The sequence below is a fragment of the Hydra vulgaris genome, chromosome 07 (genome assembly GCF_038396675.1).
Source record: "Hydra vulgaris chromosome 07, alternate assembly HydraT2T_AEP".
Lineage (NCBI taxonomy): Eukaryota > Metazoa > Cnidaria > Hydrozoa > Anthoathecata > Hydridae > Hydra > Hydra vulgaris.
The window spans coordinates 32,842,210-32,866,033 of record NC_088926.1 but is presented as its reverse complement, the minus strand read 5'-3'; the positions used below and the strand labels follow the sequence as shown (position 1 = coordinate 32,866,033).

At 28.4% G+C, this 23,824-nt stretch overlaps 1 protein-coding gene across 1 annotated transcript in view; it reads right to left on the bottom strand.

Moving 5' to 3' along the window:
- Positions 1-1,818: 1,818 nt before the first annotated feature.
- LOC136082703 (fibulin-1-like) overlaps positions 1,819-23,824 on the bottom strand; it is a 107,225-nt gene continuing 85,219 nt past the window's right edge. Inside the window, exon 6 of the mRNA XM_065802123.1 lies at positions 1,819-1,970. Within this exon, the coding sequence (XP_065658195.1) occupies positions 1,819-1,970 (152 nt within the window). The remainder of the gene's footprint in view (positions 1,971-23,824) is intronic.

The following is a 23,824-nucleotide window of genomic DNA, read 5'->3' as shown; positions in this document are numbered from 1 at the left end:
AATTACAAATAAAATACGCTAACCAAAAATCTTTTCTTTAAGCTAAATATTTATTTGTTTATATATGTGTTATACTTACTGACAAATTTAGATAAGATTTTATTTGATGAAACTGTTTGTCTCCAAAAGATTTTTACTACTCTTCAAAAGACTTTTGTCTTATTCGTAAAATCTTCTTGCAACTGGCCTAATTTATTTAAATAATCTTGTCAAAATTTTTATCTTTTTGTAATGTAGATATCATTATAAAAGCTTAAGGACCATTTTTAACAATTTCATGCATTTTGACAGAAGTTTGTACATTAGAAAATACTTTTAAACAATCCTCAAGCCAAGTAAAACCATTCTTTAAGTAACAAACTATTATTTTGGTCTATAAAATTAAAATGGTAGTTATAGTAACAAAACAACTATTACAAAAGTTGTTGGTATTTCATATTAGAACACATATGTAACCATTATTTTGAAAATAGTGCCAGAATGCTACAGTAATTGGTAATGTTTACAGGTATAAGTTGCAAAATACGAACACAGTATAACCTAAGACTGCCATTAATCCTTAAACAAACAACCAACATGATTGAAATTTTATCCAGAGTTTTGGAGGCTTATGTGCAACGTTTGCATTTAATTTTATCAAATTATATAAAGTAGTTCTCAATCTACGGGTGGTTTTATTGTCGCACTATAAATTCAAAACTTTACTTAATTTAAATATTCAAATTAAATTAACTTCTGCAGATAAAACTTAAAGATTTCAAAATTTGCATCCTAAAGTACCTTAATGTATACCTTATCAACCCATTTAAGTTGCGTTCTTGGGTCAACTAGGTTGGCATTATCATTATCCGTGCTAATGGTGGGTAGCCAGTAAAATTTGGATTTCATTTTGAAGATTTGTATTTATATAATATAAGAAATACGTATAATATAGGATTTATGTATATATATATATATATATATATATATATATATATATATATATATATATATATATATATATATATATATATATTTAATACATTTTTTGTGAAAGTAACTTACTTAAAAAAAAGTTAAAAGCAGGTCCGGATTTTTTTTTAATACTTAAAAGACTGCCTGGCTCAATCTAACCCTCAGGTCGATGTAGCAACACTCCGAGCATGATTTATAGTAAAAAAATCAAAAATAGTAACATTTTATTAAAAAAAACAATAAAAAAAAAACATTGTTTAAATTTTTAAAAACATCCAGTACGTTTTAAAAACATTCAAGATGTTTTTTAAAACATTCTGGTCAATTAAATTTGCGTTTTTGCGGTTTTTGCAAAAAATGATTAATTTCCAATTAAATTATTTGTTTTAACTTTATGACAACGCGAAAATGTTGGATGAAAGTCAAAAGTAATTAAAAGTGATGTATTCGCTGTTAAAAGAATCATTTTTTACCTTCCATACTCTAAAAGGCAACAATTTATAGAACTATATATATATAAATATATACATATATATATATATATATATATAATATATATATATATATATATATATATATATATATATATATATACATATATATATATATATATATAAATAAATATATATATATATATATATATATATATATATATATATATATATATATATATATATATATGTATATACATATATATATATATATTTATATATATTTATATATATATAATATTAACTAAACGTTATGACAGTAAACATATATAATGTAAATAAGTTAACTAAAATAAATCTGTTGTTTTATTTTTGAACTAGCAAAATAAGTTACATTTTTAAAAAATGAATTTATATTTAATAATTGAACGTATTATAAGTTTAGATAAATTGTAATAAACTCACGAACACATATTTTGTCAACTGGATCCATGATAAATCCATTTTCACAAATGCATGAAAACGAGTTTCCAATTTTACCACATTTTGCTTTCAGTTTAAAACAATCTTTTTCATAACAAGAACCTTAATTAACAAATATACTATAAATAATATATCAATTCACTTTTTATAAAATAAATATGCATTAAAAAGAAGTTACAACGAAAAACATGGACTTTTTATAAGGTTTAAATTTTTAGTCTCTTTTTATTTCACTCTTTAAAATGAAAACTCAGCTAAACCTCTATACTTCTAAATTTACGGACATTTCCGAGCGGAACGCCCTGGAAAATTAGTTGACATTCACTGGCGATGTCAAGGGATTTGATCCCTAAATCCCTTGCATAAAATAGCTACACGCTATCATCAAATTAAACACTCATAGTACTTTATTGAATATTAAATTTATATATTTATTCTTAGTAGTATTTTTCAATAATAAATCTTAATTTTTTAGCGCTTAGTTTAAAACCGCTACTGATCATCTTAATATAATTGCTAAAGTTAACGTTTAATGTTTCTTTCTTTTTTCTTTTAAAGTAGTTTTAATTAGTTACAATATTTTTTATGAGTTTGAAAGAGCAGGTTCTCAAAATGCACGCGGCCTTGAGGAAAGATCTCTCAAGGAAGTTAAAAGTTTTTACTTTTTGGAATTTAATTATTATTTATTAGTTTAGAAATATTACATAAAGAATCATATTAGATTAGACAATTATTGTTAAGATTTATTTTAGCAGTTTTGTTTTTGTTGAGCTTATTTTTAATTTTTTAGAAGGTAAATAGGGGTATGGCCTAATTATTATATATACATAATTAACTAATATGAGGCCTAATTATTTTTTAAGCAACAAAATAGTTATACTAATGATATTTCCATAAAATTGGTTATTACTACTGAAATGGCGATTTTTATAAATTTGGTTATTACTACTTTGAAATTTCTGTTTCTGAAATTGCTGCTTCCATAAAATTGGTTTTTATCACTTTAAAATTTCTGTGATGCTATTAACTATTTTTGTTCTTTTTTAGAAAATTTAGAAATATAAATTAAAATTTTGTGCAAACACTTAAATGACATGTCACATGTTATTGTATATAAAGGTTAAACTTAGTCATGAGGATTACAGTTCTTATGAAGAAAAAAAAATGAAGGTAAAGAGTATTGTTTATATATATATATATATATATATATATATATATATATATATATATATATATATATATATATATATATATATATATATATATATATATATATATATATATATATATATTGATTACTTTGAATTTTTTTAAATTTTCACGCGTTATTTTTTAAAATTTTTGTTTGCACATGTTTATTGTTTGCATAAATGCTTTTTTGATATGTATGTGTATGTGGTAATATGTGCTTTATAGTTCTTTTATGAATGCGTTTTTACAATAATGTAAAGTATTTTTTTAATTTTTGTGTATGTTTTAATATGTGTTATATAATTGTTTTATAAATGTGTTTAAATATATTTATATAAGGTTTAATATATACATATTGTGTTTAAAGTTGGTACATATATTTATATCATGCTATTTTCATGTTTTCAAAGTTCTGTTACTTGGTAAACGTGTAGAGCAAGATTTGTCAACCTTGCCAATCAAGTGATGTACTTATAGCAGAGGGTATCACGGCAGTGTTTAGTGTCAAACTATTACTGTTTTAGATCTAGGTCTTTTCAAGCCTTTATTATTAATTATTCTGAAAATACATAATAATGCACTTTATTATCATTTTGCTTAATGATGTTATTTAGGTTCTGTTATATATGAATGTTATATTACTTAAATAAGTTTTATGCATATTATATTAACTTATGGTGCGTGCTATTGTTGTGTGTTGTTGTTGTGATGTTGTTTTTTTTGTTTTCCTTTGATTTCATAGACATATAGTTTACTTTGACGTTGGTATCTATTGTTAAAAATGATAAATAGGTAATTTCATTATGAAAAATCACTGCTTTTAATCATTCACTAAAAGCCATGACAAATTATTTCGCCATATATACAATTTGTTTTATCTCAATTTGATTTTTTGTCAGTAGCGCTGTTTACTAGATGTTTTTGCTATAAATATTTTGGAGTCATGATGCATCGGCATAAATTAAATTTTCAAAAAGCTAACATGAAATAATGATATTTAACAACTACTACTCTGGTAATACACAACAGGTTTTCTCCATAAAGTAAATTGATTTTTATTTTATGAGTGTAATGTTTTCCTTATTTATTTACTTATTCGTTACATTTTTATATTAGATTTATCTTATGATGCATTTTTGTGGTATAGAAGAACAAAATATTGTAATGTTTAGTAAATTTTTTAAAAATGCTTACTAATAATTTAAAAAAAAAATAATTTTGAAGTTTGCAAAAAATAGTATACAACTATTTTTTTTGCGGCTTTTTAATAATTTTTTTGTTATTATTTGCTAAGATATTTTTTTTTCAATCATCAAATAATTTGAACTTACTCAACAGAGAAGAGCTTAGTTAGGTGAGTTATATAAATAATCGTCACAGAAATGAAAGAGAAAGGTTTAGGCGAGATGAAATTAATAATCTACAAAATGCTAGAAATGCTTCTTGGCAAGCAGCGAATAATTCGAACCAAAATGAGAGGTTGGTTAGACGAGTTGAATATAATCGTCGCATAAATGAGAGAAATAGGCTTTGGCCAGATGAAATTAATAATTGACAAAATGCTAGAAACGCTGCTTCATAAGAAAGAATGGATTGTATTATCTATATTGTATAGATAAGAAATAATGCTATTCCAGATTATAATTATTTAGGAGAAATGAATTTTATTTGTCAGCATTGTAGTGTTAAGAAATTTCCTGATGAAACACATCTTTTATGTTGCCATAATGGAAAGGTAGTTTTCTCGCAACGTTCATCATTTTTATAAGATTTTTTAAAGTAAAGTATCCATAAGGAAATGCCAATCTGAATTTTTTTAGATATATTAGAAATTATTATGCCTGTCTTTCTTTTTTTTCATTTAAAGCTAATGTAGTTAAACCCATGAATCATGGGTCGCCATGTTTTAGAATATTTGGTCAAATTTTTCATCGTATAGGTAATCTTAGGCCAAATGAAGATGTTTCGCCGACATATTGTCAACTATACATCTATGATCCACTTGCAGCAGTAAATTATAGAATGCAATAACATGGTAATGATCTTTGCTTAAATGATTTAATTGCAAACTATTATTAGTGAACCCATTTGCTCTTGCATTTACCCAGTGAAAAATAAAACCGCGTCCCACATGGGTTCCGCGTGGGTTCCGTGTGGGATTTATGGGATTTATGTGGGACGGATTTTCCCATGTGGTATCCGTATGGAAATTTGTCACCTGTAACCCATGTGGGTAATCCCACATGGGTTACATGTGGGAACCATATGGTTTTTACACACATGGGAAATCCCACGTGGGTTTCCTGTGGGATTTGCATGGGAATTAATTTGAAAGCTGGAAACTAAAAAAAAAACTTTTTAAAAAAAACTAAAAAAAAATTTTTAAATTAACATTGCATTGCGTTACGTTTACATTGTGTGAAAATATTTTATATTAATATAGAGAATGACAAGCAAGTATGTAAGTACCACGAAAAATGTTTATCTTTCTTTATAGAAATAAGATAAAGATTTGTACAAATAGACGTATTATTAGGATAATATAATAGTTTTTTGAATATAAATCTTGAGTAAATTATTTGCAAACAATTAACTGATGCAAGTTGAAATGTTGTCAAAAACCAATCTTGCATGCATGGGACACTGCAGTGTCCCACAAAGAAATGCAGGTTTGAAAGTCAAAGAATTCCCAATTTTCTTTATTAAGAAAAGAAAAAAATTGGATGGAGATAGGTTTCTGTAACTTTTTTTATGCTCCAAAACTTTTAACTTTAGATATAATAAGGTCCTTAAGACTTAAGGGACTTACGAAATACATTGAGGAACAAAAATAGGATATTTACAGAAACTTTTCAATTTTTAATCTGGAGTACCACAGTGTAATTGGGAATAAAGTCTCTGGGTCCAGTATTCAAAGTAATATGATCTAAAGTAATATATAAATTAAATAAAATGCTTTAAAATGCATGCAGTTATACATATAACTCCTAATAGTTAACTATATGTATAACTAGCTATACATAAAATTTATTATATAAACTTATTTTTTAAGGTTATGCTTGAACAAGTTAGTACCAATTAATTCAAATTCAAGAATTATTTCAAGTTCAAGTTCTTATTTGTTCATTGTTTTTCACTATTTTATATTTATTTGTTCAAATTTGTTAACTAGTACTAATTCTTACTACAGTAAGAATATTTATCATTGTTGAACATGATTTTATTAGTAACTTAATTTTATTTTCAACATATTTTGACAACACCCTTTACATTTTAAATGATGACAGCTTTACTTTTCTATTGATGCTAAACTTATTACGTTTCAATAACTTAGATTGAATTTTGTCTGAATTATTGTAAGCTTTGTAAGGGTTTGTTGTATACCAAATGGTGTTGTAAATAAAGTAAAAATAATGTTTATATATATATATATATATATATATATATATATATATATATATATATATATATATATATATATATATAACATTAAAACAAAATTTCACTTTAAAACGAATACCATAAACATTGTGATGATAATAGCATTAGGAAACTAGTATTTATGTATTATTATTATACTATAAATAAATAGTTTTTTAATTCATTTTATAAAATAGAGACTGACGACTGATAATTAATGGTAATAAATACAAATTATAAAAATCATTTAAACTTCATTTATTATTTCTAAATACTATATTAATGTTAGTCTACAAAGTTAAAATCAACTTAGAGCATTGTTTTTAGTTTTATCGCAATTCGCACTTCCACTTCTGTCTCTCAAAATTATAAAATAGGTGGTCGAAGCTTGCTCAATAGGTAGGTTCTCAGCATAACAATGCTTTTTTCTTACACTTTCTAAAAAGAAATATGGGAAATTGATTACTTATTTTACCTAAATCATAGGGTCATCTATGCATAATGATAACAGATGATGACCCGGTTATTGAATACCTTCACCCTTTATCAAACTCCGTCAATTTTTTGCCATCTCCCATTGAAAATTGATTTCAGTGTTTGTTATCATATTATGATGGTATATCTGAATTGTTAATATAATATAAAAAATGCATATACCATCAATTTTCTTCTAGTTCAATTATACATTTATTCTCAACAGTACTAAAAGTAAAAAAAACAAACATAAATTGTTCTTTCAGATAAGCAAGCTAATTTCTGAATTTAAAATGTTTTTTCTATGATCCTCAACAGTTTTAAGCAACAAAAGCAAAAAGATTTTAGACCACATTGTTGGTGTAAATACCTCTAAAACCTGCTCATTGCAAGCATAAATTGTTTTACTTTTTTTTAAAATAAAATGTTTTACTTTTTTTTTTAATTCAATTTTTTAATTGACGTTATTTTGGTCTCAGCATCCCCTCCCATTGTCAATTATTGTTAAACTCACACTGCCCCTCTATCTACTGGCATCATTTATGGATGATCCCATAGCCTAAACACTATTTATATATATATATATATATATATATATATATATATATATATATATATAATATTTTTACTTTATTTACAACACCATTTGATATACAACAAACCCTTACAAAGCCTACAATAATTCATTTAAAATTCAATCTGATTTATTGAAACGTAATAAGTTTAGCTTCAATAGAAAAGTAAAGCTGTCATCATTTAAAATGTAAAGTGTGTTGACAAAATATGTTGAAAGTAAAATTAAGTTACTAATAAATTCACGTTCAACAATGATAAATATTCTTACTGTAGTAAGAATTAGTACTAGTTAACAAATTTGAACAAATAAATTTAAAATAGTAAAAAAACAATGAACAAATAAGAACTTGAACCTGAACTAAATCTTGAATTTGAATTAATTGGTACTAATTTGTTAAAGCATAACCTTTAAAAATATATTTATATAATAAATTTTATGTATAGCTAGTTATACATATAGTTAACTATCAGGAGTTATATGTATAACTGCATGCATTTTAAAGCATTTTATTTAATTTATATATTACTTTAGATCATATTACTTTAAATACTGGAGACTTTATTCCCCATTACACTCTCGTACTCCAGATTAAAAATTGAAAAATTTCTGTAAATATCCTGTTTTTGTTCCTTAATGTACTTCGTAAGTCCCTTAAGTTTTATGAATCTTATTATATATAAAGTTAAAAGTTTTTGAGCCTAAAAAAAGTTACAGAAACATCCCTATCTCCTCCCTATTTTAATTTTTTTTTTTAATAAAGAAAATTTGACTTTTAAACCAGAATTTCTTTGTAGGACACTGCAGTGTCCCATGCATGCGTGCTTGGTTTTTGACAACGTTTGAACTTGCATCAGTCAATTGATTGCAGATAGTATACTCAAGAACTATATTCAAATATCATATGAACATGTTGGAGAGAGTTCATATGATATTTGAACATCACAAATTTAATAATATTGTTGTGATATGTTATATAAATAATACCATAATAGATTATGATATGAAAATAAGGTAGGATATAAAGGCAATGATCAAAGAATAACTTTACTTATAGAAATTTAGATGTTTGTTTATAAGATTCAGAATATTGTATTATGTGTGACCACGACCTTCTGCTATAAAGGGCTTTGACATCGCGCAAAAAATTTGTTAAACTGAAGGCCTATTCCTAATACTGTGTTTACATTTTCATCTTTTAACACTAGAGGAAAGTTTGTGTTCGCGCTTTTTTAATAAATCTTTAAAATTTAATTGGTTTATAAATTAGATAGCGCAACTTAAAGACGATAACATTGTAATGTTCAAGGCGTTACCTTGTAAGGTAATAATATTGTCAAACTAACGATACGTTTTTTTAATAATTAAAATGCCTTTAAAATGCTGTGTCTCTTTGCAAGTCTTCAACTGCAACAAAAATATCAATACTCAACTACAACAAAATTATTAATTTGTAAATTCCCGAAAAATTTAGAGGAGAGAAAAAGATGTAGTAAAGCTATCCCAAGAACTGGTTTTATTGTTACAGTCTATACAGCAGTATGTCGACAGCATTATCCAAATGAAGCACCTTTTGAAAGCAAATATGGGAAGCAACAAACTTTAAACCCACCATCTGTTTTTAAAAATAATCCGCCTAGTTGTTTAGCCACACCAGCAAGTGAAAATAGAAAACCTGTAACTTCAAGCGGTTTTCGAAGCATTTTACCAAATGAGTTAAATGATTTTCTAAAAGAAGATGAACTTATATTTGACGATATTCAATCTTTGTTAAGTGATAAAAACGATGTTATTGTTTTCCAGCTTAATAAAAAAAGTTTACACATACAATCAAAAATGTACAAACTTGAAGTTCCCTTATTTATTTTAGTAATTTTCAATGATTATTCATTTGTAGCTAACCATAACAGCACAACTTGTAGTATTTCATCTTAAGCTGTAAACAAATTTAATTAATAAAAACAAAATCAGCTTTATTTGAAGCAGTTAGATTTTTAAAAAATAAAGAAAGTTCGCTTCAGTCAAATATTTTATTCGAACACCTTGATGCTATGAGAAAAGGTAATGTTGGTGAAGTTTTATATACTTCAGATATTATATGTAGAGCATATGAGTATTTTGCTATGCGACAAAGTTTATATGATTGTTTGTGTATTGACTACAAATTGCCAAGTATAAGAACTTTAAAACGATTGACTTCAAAAATAAGCTTAATGGAGGACCTAAGTTTCATAAATAGTATTTTTATGAATTTAAATCTATTGAAAAGAACTTCCATACTACTAACTGATGAGGTCTATGTCAAAGCTTCATTAATTTACCAAAGAGGTGCTTTGTTTGGTCAAGCAGTAAAATACACTGAAAAGTTAGCTAAAACAATTTTATCATTTATGATTAAATGTCTTTTTGGAGGTCCAGAACTTATATGTAGAGCTCAACCTGTTGCAAATCTTTCTCCTGAATTTTAGTTTGCTCAATGTCAACAAATTGTTGATACGATAAATAGTATTGAAAGTAGTAAGACATTGGTAATAATTACTGATAGTAACTGTGTAAATCAAAGATTTTTTGGAATGTTTAAAACAGTTGATAGTAAACCATGGTTAACAACATCAGGTATATATTTATTGTATGATTATGTGCATCTCCTAAAATCTATACGAAACAATTGGTTGACAGAAAAGACTGGCGAACTTCAATTTTTGAACAATAAAGAACTGGCTTTGGCTAAGTGGAGTGATTTAGAAACTTTATATAAAACTGAGTGCAATTGTCTTTTTAAACTCTCTAAACTTACAGCTAAATCAGTTTATCCAAAACCAATAGAGAGACAATATGTAAAGTTTTGTTTGTCTGTTTTTTGCAAACAAACAGTAGCTGCCTTAAGAACGCATCTAGAGATTGAAAATAAAGCATTGGGTACTGGTGTATTTATTGAAAAAAATTTTTTTTTCGAATGATGTTAATGTCAAAGCACCTGGTGCTGGCATTCAGTTTAGAAATGATTTATGCGGATTAAAACAGCTTACGCTAGATACCAGCAATGCAATAGCGCATTCATGTTATGGCTTTATTGATCTGGTAGAAACTTTGTTGAGTAATGGAGCAAAGTATGTCTTATTAGGTTGGTTTTCAACAGATCCACTTGAAAAAGCTTTTTCTAAGCTTCGACAGGGATCTGGAGGTACTTTCTTTATAAACGCTAAATCTGTAATTGAAAAAATTAATATTCAACATACTAATTTGATATTACAACTTGATATTCCCGTTGATGGTATCGATGGTCATACTTGTGACATATGTTTTAAAGATATTTCTACTGATGAAAAAAAACTTCTGGATAATATACATGATCTTGAAAGCTCAGTTAATAAATCTACATTAGAAGCTATAGTTTACATTACTGGCTATGTGCAAAAAAGCGAAATAAAAAATTATGATGATTCTACCAATAATTATTGTAAATATGGAAGTTATCTGTATAGCCTAGGCAGAGGTGGGCTTGAAATTCCTTCTGATACTTTTGTCCTATGGTCAATATTTTGCTTTTTTTTTTTTTAAGGTGCTACTGACCCTTTATGCAGAACAGTTTGCGTTACTCAGTTTCAGTTTATTACTGTTAAATATAAATTTAAAATCACAAAAAAACAATGCAGAGTATATTCTAATATTCTGCTAAAGAATTACTCACTAATTACCACTCCCAGCAGTAGTAAAGAATCTAAAAGGAAAATACTAAAGCTATCATAATTTATGTGAAAATTAGTCTTGTAATTTATTATGCTATTTACTTTTTATGTTTTTTATTTTCTCATTAGCCTTTATGTCTCTCAATATGTTTGGATTTGTAAATATTTAACCTGTTGAGATATATTGATAAAACTTTTTTTTGCTTGAATCAACTTTTGTTGGTGTTTTTTATTGTTGGTGATTTTTATTGTTGCCAATTTTAGCAAAAAAAAAAAAAAATACAGTTAACTTTCTAATATATAGATATATACTTTGTTATGGTTCTTCTATATGATTATCTTTTAACAATTTTTTGGTTTTCTTTTTATATTTCCGTCTTTACTAGAGATTATTATTAGAAAGCATAGACTGCCATTACACCCTACCTAATATAAAAATATATCAATATAAGTATAAGTGAAAGTTTAATCGGCCTTCAGTTTTTACGGCATTTTGCGTGATGTCAAGGCCTGTTATTATAGAAGGCCGTGTTTGTGACGAAAAAGTAAAGATACTTTTGCATTCAGTGGCTATTGCACCCAACGTCATTAAAAGTAGGTTTTTACATTTTTGTTTTTGTTCTCTCTCTCTTTCTCTCTCTCTCTCTCTCTCTCTCTCTCTCTCTCTCTCTCTCTTTCTCTCTCTCTCTCTCTCTCTCTCTCTCTTATTCTCTCTCTCTCTCTCTTTCTCTCTCTCTCTCTCTCTCTCTCTCTCTCTCTCTCTCTCTCTCTCTATATATATATATATATATATATATATATATATATATATATTTATATATATTTATATTTATATATATTTATATTTATATATATTTGTATTTATAGTTTTTTTTTAGAAAATGTTTGAAAAAAGTTATAAGATACTGAAAACCTTGGTATTATGCAAGCCGAAGAAAAAATAATATTTTTAATATTCATTTTAGATGTATTGATTAATAGCATTTTTTTTCAAATAAATTCATTTTGCAACACGTTATTTAGTTTTATAAAATTTCGTCATAATAGTTTAAGGTAAATCCCACATAGGTTATAGGTGGAAAACATCACATGTAAAAGATCAAAAATGTTACACATTTTGAATACCAAATGGGATGAAGTAGCAAATACCAGATTAAGTTAAGCCTCTCTGAAAGCTTCGATGATTAATTTTAAATTTAACTATTTAAGCAATTTAAAAGCTTCGATGAATAATTTAAAATTAAACTATTTAAGTTATTTAAAAGCTTCGATGATTAATTTTAAATTAAACTATTTAAGTATTTTAAAACAAGTAAATTAAAAGAATTTTAAATATTATCATAGAAGCATTCGGACTTTCATTTGTCTAGTATTGACTACTTTTATACCATTTGGATTAAACCATATGGGATTTACCATATGAAACCCACATGGGACAAAATAATAATCCCCATATGGGTTACATATGGTAAAAACCCACGTCTATCCCATATGGGATTTACCATATGGAATCCATGTGGGGTTTACCATATGAAACCCACATGGGACAAAATAATAATCCCCACATGGGTTACATATGGAAAAAATCCACGCGTATCCCATATGCGCTTTTTCACTGGGTTTTTATCAGAATTACAGCATTTTAATAACTTAGTAACATTTGGATATTTTTTGAGTAATTGGAGTTCTTGCCCCGAGAATGCTAGTTTTGAAACAAAAAAAACATTGCTTTTACATCAAATTTAAAAAGTTGATTAAAGTCGATTGTTTTTAGAAAATTTAACGTTACAACATTTAAAACGTTGCGAAACCTAATGTTTATTATGTTTCCATTTCAAACGATAATTAAAAGTTATTACAACCTCAATAAAATCGTTTTTAAATGCTGTTTTAATTTAATTATTAAAAAGCTAATGAAATAATAACGTTGCTAAACGCTGTTCCAACGTTGTTGTGCCCTCAGGGTAAGTAGAAAGGAAAATAAAAAAAGAAAATAAAAAATTTGGTTAGTTAGGTATATGTATTACAAAAATGTTTTATCATGTGTTTCAAATTTCAATAAAGAAGTTTCTTCGTTGTTAGACAGTTAAAATATTATGATACATGTGAATAACGTGCACTTGACTTTGATAAAATAAACGCTATGATAAATATGAAAATAATTTGTAAGTACTAATGGTTTTAATTCTAGTAATAAATTTGTTTTATGTGGTGTTCATTATTATTCTTTCTTTGGTCCTCATTGTTTTTAATCTACCCCAGTGGGCTAGTGACGTTTTCTTTAAACGTTTTTTGTTCTTCGACGTTTTTTGGTTTAAACCCAACAATAACGTGTAAAGAACGTTTAAAAAACGTAGCCTACCTACGGGGATGTTGACACTGTTTACTTCTCGTCAGTTTATCTGTTTGTTGATGATGCAAATCTCTTAAATTTCAACAAATTGTGTTATTTTTTTATGAAGAAATGAAAAATCGGATTTAGAAGGTATAATTCACGGGTTTAATCCTAACATAATGTGTCTTAAAACTAAAAAAAACATAAAAAATGTTTTTTTAACTCAGAGAAAAAACAATTTTTATGAAAATGTTAAAATTAAAGTCAATTTTAGCAATAAACTACTACATCTTGTGAGAGTTTTTACATGTAATGCCGTATTAATTGACTGCAATCTTTCATGGAACTTTCAAGTTTATAAGCTAGGCAAGAAACTCGAGCTAACGGTATGCTTTCAATTATTCGACATTAATTTGATAAAGTTACACTAAAGAATATTTACAATGCGTTATTTCCATCTTATCTTAGCTTTTATTTTCAAATTTGGGGTCAAGTTGAAAACTATTGCATTAACATGTTGCTACTATCTCAGCGTCAATCCATTAAAGTAATAAACTTCCAACCATTTAAATCAGGTACATCTAAGTTCTTCAAAAAGTTTAATAATTCAACATTTTCAGTAGTTAAGTATGCTAATCTTGTAATAATTCCTAAATCGTTTTTGGTTTTTACAGTAATACCCAATCTTGGACAAATTTCTTATCAAACGAAAAGCGAATGATTCGGAAGAACGAAATACTAAAAATGGACCGAGTACAAGCGGAAGCGCTAGTAATGCTCTTGCTGCACATATTGGGTCTGAAACAAACGATAGGATTAAAAGAAAAAAATTAATCGACAGTATTTTAAAGAATATTTAAGTTTTGGATTTACGTACATTTGTGAGAAAGATTATCACATTCCACATTGTTTTGTATGTGGAGAAAAATTATCCAACAGCGCGATGTTTCCTAACAAGTTGAATCGTCACTTTCCTACAAATTGCTCCAACCTTGCTCCAAAAACTTAAGATTATTTTAAACGATTGCTAGATACGCAAACTAAGTAAGTAAAATATTTTGAAAAAAATGTGAAAATTTCTGATAAGGCACAGTTGTGGTCATATAAGGTTGCTGAAATGATTGCTTTTCAGTTAAAAACACATACTATAGCAGAGTCTTTAATTATACCTGCATGTTGTGAAATGGTTAAAATTATGTTTGGCGATGAAGCAACAAAGGAAATAATAAAAGTTCCTCATTTAAATAATACAATAAAAAATAAAATCAAAAATATGTCGGATGATATCGAGAAACAGTTGCCGAAAAGCTTTCCAAACGGCATTTTACTCTGCAAATTGACGAGTCCACTGACATAAGTAAAAAAGCTCATATACTAGGGTTCGTTTGTTTCCTTCATGAAAACGAAATAGTGAATCAATTTCTATGCTGTCTTGAGCTTACCAAACGTTCGACAGGACAAGATGTCTTTGATTCTATTTCTTTCTATTTTGAACAACTCAAAATATCATGGGAATTGTGTGTGGGAATTTGTACAGACGGTGCTCCATCAATGATAGGCTCATTAAAAGGGTTTGTGACTCGCGCCAAGAAAAGAAACGCCAATATTATACCTACTCACTGTTTTTTGTGCATAGAGAGTCTCTGGTGTCCAAAACATTACCAGTAGCATTAAAATCTGTGGTAGACAAAGTTGTAAATATGGTAAACTTCATAAAAACGAGACCTTTGAAAATACGCGTCTTTAAAAATCTTCGCATCTCTATGGAAGCCAAGTACGAATCTTTGCTTTTGCATACTGAAGTGAGATGGTTATTCAGAGGAAAAGTGTTACGTCGTTTCTTAGAACTGAAGGAAGAATTTATGACCTTTTACAAAAAGAAAAATATGAGTGATTTTTTGGATAATCTTCAAAATGACATTTGGTGTGCTAAATTGGCATATTTAGCTGATATTTTTGATTATATAAATTGTGTTAATTCCAGCCTTCAAGGAAGAAAAGAAAATTTTTTAATATCGACCGACAAATTAAAAGACTTTCTGAAAAAAGTTCATTTTTGGAAAAACCGTGTGTTGGAGAAGTAGAAAGTAGATATCTTTCCTTCTCTTAATGATAACACTACCGACGAAATTATTTCAGAAGTAACGGAGCATTTATCTTTATTAGCAGAAAAGATTGAATTTTAATTTTCATCAATAAACGTAGAAACATAAGACTGGATACGTAATCCCTTTGCCAAGGTGATACATCAAATAGTAAGTTGTCATACCAAGAAGAATAAGAATTAATCAACCTATCATCGGTTCGCACACTTAAAAAGAAATTTTTCGAAATGGTTCTTGAGGAATTTTGGATCTTTGTGCCAGAAGAATACTCAGCTTTATTCATGAAGGCACTTAAAATCTTGTTGCAATTTTCAACATCATATTTGTGTGAACTCGGTTTCTCGATAGTCACCAACATAAAAACTAAAAAACGAGCAACACTCACTAATTTGGATGAAGATTTGAGGGTAGCTACTTCTAAAATTAGGCCTAATATCACTGAAGTTTGTAAAAACCGTCAAGCTCAGGTTTAACATTTAATCTTTTTTTCTGAATTAAATTTTGCTCGATGTTATTTTTTTACTTATCAAATTTATGTTTATTGAAAATTTATTTGTTATATTATCATTTTAAAGTATTATGTTATAATTTTTTGTTTTCAATAAAAGTTGTAGATATGTGTATTTGTTTGGTTTTTTTACTCCTTGATTTCAGTGCTCCCTAAACTTTTTTCATGATCAAAAGTGCTCCCCGACTTCGAAAATGTTAAAAACCACTGTATCAGTTTTTGTTTTCTGATCTTCCAAAATTTAAAGGAATCGTTCAATATTGCCGCTATATTGTCTCCTACGTCATCGTAGCGACGTTTAACTGTTATTTTCTTTCCTTCCATCAAACAATGGGCAAAGTTTCGCTCAAGTTGATTGCACGTTTTCATTACTTCGTTGATGAACAGGTTTTCTTTAGTAACATCAGATATTTGAGTCAAAATCAAATAAAATTAAGTCGGATTGTTCAGTAGTCTGATAAACAGATTTAATTTGTTTCGAATGAGAATGGTAGATATATCATAAATTTTAAAGAAAGAATGCAGGTAGTTTTTGCGGAACTTTGATAAAATAAAGAGAAATTTAAGTGCTGAACTTCCAGCAGTATCCTATTGTGAACGTGATGTGAACTATTATAGCAACAAATTTCTAAGCCGTATGATAGATTCAACACAGCCAGAGATCAGAATAAATGTACTATAGTTAATGATTGACAAAAACGAATGCCAGATTTTATAAAAGCTCTGGAGATTGACTAAAACTGAATAATAGGTTTGTCTATTTGCTGTTTGAAGTGTTGCTACATGTTGAGTATGATTTTGATTATCCCATAGGAATCCGAGGTGTTTCAGTTTATCAAGAGATTTTCTACAAAATTTTTCTATTGCAACAATTATCGGTGTTGATAGGTACTTCAACACCACTCCATTATTGAAGATATTGTTATAATACTTTGAAAGCCATGTAAGTAGATTGTTGTTATCGGAATATTTAGATGTTCTGCAGTAATTCCACAGGAACCACGTGATCTATTAGATCTACGCTTAAGAATACATGTTTCGATGTCAATACGAAGTTGATACGAGTATTTTATTAGACTCATCTATGAGTTGTGAAATATGACAGTGTTTGTAACTGTTGTTGGTAATCGTGGGGGTGTTGAGAATTGTACTAAAGTTTTTCTAAATTCCTCTACAATTTCTTTTTTGTCTTGTTTTTTAATAATAGTTAAAATATGAGTGCTTGGATTTGATTTATTTCTTCGGATATTGTTCCAAAACTTTTGTGGATAACTTTTTCGAAAATTTTAAATATTTTTTGCTGTTTTTATTGATTTTTGAGCTGTTTTTACAATTTTGCGAAAACTTTTACGAGCTAGCTTGTATTTATTAAATCAAATGCATTCTTGCGATCAGCTGTAGTTGTTTTTTTTTCTCCATTCTTCAATGTGGAAAGAGTATATATATTTGCACTATTTAATTTCTGGTGTCCACCAAGATTTAGAGTAAATTCCGAATTCTTTTTGTTTGAAACAGTTTTCCATTGCTAAAAGTTCAGCATTTTTTTTTCGCATGCTGTTTGAGGTTGTTTCTCTTTTTCATTTACGATAAAGGTGTAATCTTTGAAAAAATTGGAGAAATTCTGATTATAAATTTTAATAAAGTTATTATCATTCCATGCATACCTTGGGATTATATTATATTTTTTAAGAATACTATTTAAAACTGGCGAAAGACTTTTATTTTGAAGATTAATATTTGTAGTGATGGATAAATAATCAATCGTGTTTAGATGTCAAGAAATAACATGGCAGTTAGTAAATTATATTGATGACCTTTTTAAGTCTGCAATGTGATCGATGTAAGATGAATAAGTAAGCGTTTTATGTTTATAGATATAGGTAGGACCATGACCATTAATTATATCCAAAAACAAAAGCTCATTTAATACAAAAAAATTGGTTATATGTTTACAAAACTTATTTCGTGTTTTATTGTTTCGGGCTTCCGAATCATATATACCTTGACTGTTATATGCGCAGAAACTAAAACTAAAAGTTTTTGAATTTATTGTGTGTTTATCCATTGTGATTTCGGGTTTAGGAATAAGGCACGAGCTGCGTATTGTTGATGTTCATCTTTTGATCGGTTTAAGACATCAGATTTACATTTTGTCACAGACCGCGACACTGACGGTTTATAGTTATTGTTTTGAGGTATTAGAGATTTTAAGTTTTCACAAGACTTTCAAAACTGTTTAACAATAATGTTGTTTTCCAAACTTCAGGTTTTAGGACGATATATTTTTCGTAACTTTTTATTGTTACTTTGAAGGACCAAATATATCAAATCCTAGAACAATACGGCTTCTTGCATTAGAGTTTCTAAAGTTCTGTTCTTAGCTATTTTATTTCTAAAGATTTGTTTTTTTCTTGGTATAACTGTACCCGCGTTGAACCAAAATGTTTTTTTTCTTAAAACTTATCTCGATTGATACTTCCGTTTTCAAATTTTTTTTTTATGTTTTATAGTATGCCATTTTGGGTTGTATTTTAACTTTTTATGCATAAGTTTCGCGTATTTTTAATTTTTCCCAGATATCTTTTACGGCAAAGTGTCGAGTAGTTTTACTTTGTGCATGATTTTGAGTTGTGCAGTAGTTTATTGAGCTTGAAACAATATAATTTTCTACAGGTATTTGAAGAGTTGATGATTTAGTGACGCAGTTTAGAAACAGCTGTTGTTGATTTTTTTTTTTAATCTGTATTTGAATCTCAAAGTTCGTCGTATTTTACTTGCAGTAAAGCGAAGATCTTCCCAAATTTTAATGTTATCTAAGTCTTAATTCTACCCAAGCATAAAATGCACAAATAATGCACAGGTTCTTTAAAAATAAATCACTTAAAAACAGACCAACTTATATTACTTTAGACACTGCAATAATTTCTGATCGTTTGTATTTTTTATGCACTTTTTATCATTTACAACAAATATAGTTGTGCTGCAGCAAAGAGCTCTTGTGAAAACATTAAATTATATTTACCCTCAATTGGTATTTATTTTGGCATTTTAAGAAGTGTTGCAAATGTTTTGAATAGTTATGGCCTCTAAAAAGTAGGAGTTACAAAATTTTCGCATTTATTGCAATACTTGTCGCTAATTAAATGCTGCTTAACAACATATTTGACTTTAAGTTAATAACACGCTTTTATAACATTAGAATTATTAGGAAGGACGTGCAGTTTTGAAAATTTGCTTCAAATTTTCTATAATGTCATTTTACTAAATACGATATTTCAGAAGGCATTAAAGGTCTGTATGTGTAAACCATCAAAACGCAAAACGTTTATCTAATCGTGCAGCTTTTGGAATCGGATTTGGTCGAATGCAATTTCTAAAATATGCTGAAAATTTTTCTTTAATACATAAACAAATCATTCAAGAATGGAACTGCTACAGAAAAATGGTGACGTGGAATCTGCAAAAGGTACAAAGATTTAACTTTATTTATTTATATTGCGTCAACCAGAAGGTACAGCAACTATTAGACATCAGTGTATGAATGTTTGTAAAGTGACGAAATATTTTTTCATTCTTAAAAATCTGTTAACGGAAAATAACTTAGTTCAGAAACGGTAAAACATTTGGAATATGAATGAGACTGGGTTTGATGATGATGCAGTTTGATTATCGTTCTAGAAAAATAGTTGCTAAAAAAGTAGTATAAGTATTTACATTGTCGTCAATTATCTTATTTTATATATTATAATAATTATTTAAAAATTGTCGAAGAAAGTAAATGGAGTGTTTCAAACAGTGGTTGGACCATAGTCATAAAATGAATAGTCTGGAAACACGGCCTGTGAACAATAGGTTTTGCCGTTGATGTTAGGTTCTTATCCGCGTTAGTACCCAGCCTACTTTAATGTGCAAAACAAACAAAATTTCTTTAAAGATTTCAAGTAAAAATACAATGTCTAAAGCAAATTGTTCAGTGTATGGCTGTCATACCTCTCGTTATTCACATGGAATAGCTATATTCAGTCTTCCTAAAGGTCAGGATGACATTACCGTTCAATGGAGAATAAAATTGATAGAGGTAATAACTAAAGACTGTTTAATTGATTCAGCTTTAAGGAAGCAAATTGCCAGTGAATCGTTGCATATTTGTGAGAAACACTTTAAAGAACACGAAGTTAATAGTGTAAGCTAAACTATTCGTTATGTGCGCCTACATAAATATATATATATATATATATATATATATATATATATATATATATATATATATATATATATAAATATATATATATATATATATATATATATATATATATATATATATATATATATATATATATATATATATATATATATATATATATATATATAAATATATGATAGGCCGGATCATAACTTAAAAAAATTTGGAAATTTCTTCGGAAATTTCCAGTAATTGGCTCTCAAATACGCTGAATGCAATGCTGCAAACCGTTTTTCGCTGCTACTTTGCTATACTTTTTATTTTTACCTTTGAAGTTTTCAAATAAATTAACTTAAAAACGCTCATTTGTTACAATTTATTGATTGAATTTATAATAAAATTCAAATTATTTGAACAGTCAAAACAATTTATCATTAGCAAACGTTGATTAGAAACTATACTTAAATGTTCCTAAATTCAGATTTTGTGTCAAAGTGAGGCATCAACTTGCGGCGCTCCAGTTGAACGCGAATATAGCTATCGCGATTTTTATGACCATAAACTTTGGATGCTGATTCAGTCACAATTTTAATCACACGTTCAACACTTTGATTGTGACATGGAAATGGCTCAATGTCAATAACTATGTCTTCAACTGACGAAAGCCATGCCAATATTTGTACAGTTGGAATATGTTTTGTCAGAACAGGCGGGGCTGTGTTTGCCAAGTCAATCAGTGCTTCATAACTAGTCGCTTGAAATCGTATCTCAGAGAGTTGAAATTTTCGATTTGGTATGTCATTTTCACGAGCACGAAGAATTCTCTTCAACGCGAGCTTACGGATCACTTGACGGTTGTCCTTGAGCATAGCCAGTATAATGCTCTCGATATGAGCCGGATAGCTATTGCGCTTCAAAACTTGCTGAACAATTATTCGATAACGCACAGGAAGAAATCGTGATGTTTCTATCATTTTATAATAGTGTGGAGCAGCATTCCAGCAGTTTGAATGTTTCTTAATGTCAAACCAAACAACCGCATATGAATTCACAATAAATTTAGCCAAAGTATTAGTTCATTTGATGGATCTTCAGTAGATATATAGAGGCGTAGAACACGGTTTGCTAGTGTCAACCACCTTGCATGGTTTAGTCGCCCAGGTGTTCTAGAATTAAATCTATCTGGTACAACACCTGTCTTCACCGCATTAACAATTTCGAAAAAGTACAGTTGATCACTGCTTAACAACTGCTTATTGCATATAATAGGTTCACCAACAAATATGGCAAAGCTGACTATGGGTTTCTGAACAGACATTGAAATAGAATTGCCAATTGGTCCATTAAATGAATGGGGTCTAGTTGTTGCACCATCTAAGGAGTGAAAAAGATGTCGCAAAGGAAGCTCGTTCAGATGTAAAAGACAAATGGACCAGTGCAGTGGTCGACCAAGATCAATTTCCATTCTGCGTATAACTCCATTGTTTAAACCGGTATTAACGTTAGTTGAATCAGAACCAATACAAACAAGGTTCGTGCAGTCAACAGTATCAATTATTTGGCTGATCCACTTGTTGGCGTACAATGATCAACTTACTTTGAACTTGGCTCTGATAAAATGGAAATATGTTCCTCAGAAATCACAGTCTGCCTATCCCCCTCAAGTTTTAAAGTCTGATCTTTCCTTCCATCAAAATACAATCCAGTAATTCTACAATCAGCATTTTTACAGGATGTTCTCAGTAGTTTTCGTTCTCTGCGAATTTTATTCTGATCCACTGGCCCCAAATACAAAACTACAAAAGGCTGCAAAACGTAAAGCTGAAACGCTGACAAAACCTGCTTATGTAAATGCCCCTATCTCCATAACTTCACCTGATGGAATTAAACTTACCTTGCAAAACTATCGATCTGAAAATGCCATTTTGAAACAAGAAATGAAAAATATGCAAGAAGAGATTCAAAAAACTTCATTACGAGTAACATCTGATTTTGATAACGATATAAAAAACCTAATGTCAAATGCTTTTGATCTATATAATGTTTCACCATTTATGAAATTTTTTTGAACTGAGCAACAAAAATACGTACTGTAAAATCCAACATCTGTGCGATATCATCCAATGATTATACGGTTTTGCCTTAGTCTTTGTGCAAAGTCTCCTAGTGCATACGAGGATACTCGCTTTGATAAAAAGTCTGGTACTGGTTTTCTTGTATTACTAAGCCGTCGTCGTCTTCGTCACTACAAGAATAATATTCATCCTCAGCGTGGTTTCAATCCAGATATTATTAAAGAGTTAAAATCAAAAGTAAACGATTTTAGTGATATTGAAAAATATATTGTATTATTGTTTAATGAAATAAAAATTCAAGAAAATCTTGTGTGGGATAAACACACAGGAAAAATTATAGGATTCGTTGACCTTGGCGATATCGATTTAAACTACGTAACTTTACAAAATACTGACGCAGTAGCCACTATTGTTCTTGTGGTTATGAATCGCAGTATAGTTAACCCTTTTAAGTTTACACTAGCTAATTTTGCAACACTTGGAATATCATCAGCTCAAATTTTTTCATTATTTTGGAAAGCTGTCGGTATATGTGAACTGGAATGCAAGTTAAAAATTAAAGCAACAACGTGTGATGGTGCTTTTCCGAGCAGAAATTTTTTTTAAATATATTAACGTTTATCTAATTCAAATGTTAAAAAGGATGCAGTTGTCACATATTGAACCATAAATATATATTGTCCTGAAAGATATATTTACTTTATAGTTGACCCTACACATCTTCTTAAAACAACAAGAAACTGTATTTACAGCTCTGGATCTGGTAAATGTCCTAGACACATGTGGAATAATGGTTTATACATTCTATGGAGTCACATCTCAGATATTTTTAAAGAAGATCAAACATGTGGTTTACATCTACTCCCAAAGTTATCATATGACCATATTAAATTGTCATCTTATTCTGTTATGAATGTCAAATTGGCAGCACAAGTTCTAAGCACTACTGTTAGTAAAGTCCTTCTTAACTAAGGATCTCCAGATACTTTTGCAACAGCTAACTTTTGTTCAATGATTGACAGTTTTTTTTGATATTATGAACATTAGTAATCCTTATGAATTAATTCAGAAGTCAAAACCATTTCTTGTTCCATTTTCTTCTCTTGATGACAATCGTTTCACTTGATGACAATCGTTTGAACTGGCTTAAATCCGAATTTTTGCCATATTTCGAAAACTGGCTAAGTTCTATCAATACCAGTCAAGGTAAGTTTACTCTAAATGATAAAAGTAAAATGTTTATATCGTGGCAAACCTATGAAGGAATTAAAATTACAGTGAATTCTGCTGTTGAATTGATAACATTTTTACTTTCTAATGGCGTGTCTTATGTTTTGACAGAAAGATTTTGTCAAAATCCCCTTGAAAATTATTTTGGACATCAACGCCAAATCGGTTCCCG